The sequence below is a fragment of the Cyprinodon variegatus genome, unplaced genomic scaffold (assembly GCF_000732505.1).
Source record: "Cyprinodon variegatus isolate N-32 unplaced genomic scaffold, C_variegatus-1.0 Scaffold554, whole genome shotgun sequence".
NCBI classification, from domain to species: domain Eukaryota; kingdom Metazoa; phylum Chordata; class Actinopteri; order Cyprinodontiformes; family Cyprinodontidae; genus Cyprinodon; species Cyprinodon variegatus.
Genome location: NW_015151007.1, coordinates 440,434 through 441,908, shown reverse-complemented (window position 1 = coordinate 441,908; position 1,475 = coordinate 440,434). Strand labels below are relative to the sequence as shown.

General features: G+C 50.0%; 1 protein-coding gene across 1 annotated transcript in view; it reads right to left on the bottom strand.

Moving 5' to 3' along the window:
- The window catches only part of LOC107095530 (collagen alpha-4(VI) chain-like), a 69,848-nt gene that overhangs the window by 2,869 nt on the left and 65,504 nt on the right, over nt 1-1,475 (bottom strand). The window contains exon 40 of the mRNA XM_015391663.1: nt 198-242. Coding sequence (XP_015247149.1) covers nt 198-242 — 45 coding nt within the window. The remainder of the gene's footprint in view (nt 1-197; nt 243-1,475) is intronic.

Below are 1,475 nucleotides of genomic sequence, written 5' to 3'. Positions count from 1 at the left end.
TTTCTGACATTTTGAATTGAAAAATCTTCCTGGATGGAAGAGAAACGTCTTCAAACTTTTGGAATCAGACTAGATGGGTTCTGTGAAAGTTAAACCCTGATGTTCTGCAGAGGAGAACCTGAGAACCTCCAGCTGGTTCCTCCTGAACCTGTACTGCCTGCAGCCCTGAAGGCCCGCCGTCTGAGTGAGAAGATCACCTTTAGTCAAGCTGGTCGTCTTCGTCTGCAGCCTCACGCTGGGATCTAAGAGACAAACACAGTCACTGATGGTCAGACCTGAAAACAGGTTGAACTTCTCACAACATCAGCAGATGGAGGAGATGATCGTCTGAGCGGTGAGGATGAGGAGGAGAGGAGAAGGTCGCGTTGATGTGATGAAGATGACGCAGAGAGGAGGGGTGAGGCGATCTGAGCTCAGCTTCATGCAGATGTTTTTAAGGAAGCAGGAAAGGAGGAAACATGATCAGCTTCACGTCATGGAGGCTAACGCTGTGCTACAGGCTGTCACCGTGTCTCCCATGATGTCACTTCCTGTCTGTTCAACCACATGGTCGGCTAAGGTGAAGCCGGGCAGCAGAGGATCTGCAGGAGGAACCTGAAGCTGAGAGGTTCCGCTTCAGAGCATCCAGGAAGGTCAGAGACCAGGAGACCTTCACCATCCAGGACTGACTGGGACCCAAATGGAACAGGGATGGATCTGATGAATCCAGCAGACGGGTTGGATCATCCAGAGAAGAAGAGCTGCGAGCTCTGAGGAGTCCAGTTGGTGCCAAGAGTGAAGCTTCGCCTCCACAAAGCAGACAGCGATTAAAATGTCCTTCAAGAACTTTGAGAGACACTTTGGGGAGGATCTATGGAACTTCCAGCACGGTGGAGGAACCTGTCAGATCTCAACCTCCTTTAGGGAACCTGTCACACCTTGACGATTTATCCACCATATTCCTGACGTCCCAGAATCCCCTAAAACGCCGACATACGCTGAACTTTCTATGGATTCTTTGGATGTTGGGTGTATGTGTAGCGTATTCATAACGAGTCCAGAACTTATGTCCGACAAACTGCCTAAAGGCCTGGTTATCCTCCGGTAGCAGTTTGTCGCAGACATTTTTGATTTATGCTCAATATTAAAGCGTGGTCTGCGCTAAGTTATTCCACGCCACAACGCCAGAGGGCCAATCAGGAACTAGCTGTGGGTCTAGATACGGCTGAGGCGTTGAGAAGTGGGGGGAAAGTCTGAGCGACAACGGAGGGACATGAGGGCCAAAAAGAGCGGGGATCCAGGCGGAAAAAGGGTCCCAGCGTTCTCGTAACCTGACTCTGCCAGATGGATTTGCTCCGCATATCCATCTGGAAACCTTCCGTTGAAGTAATTTTGGGAAGGGGCGAAAATCCTGGTTAGCTGATTGGCCTATGTTGGTGATAGACGGGCCAAATAAACCAATCAGATCAACGAAGCATATGACGTACTAACAGAGC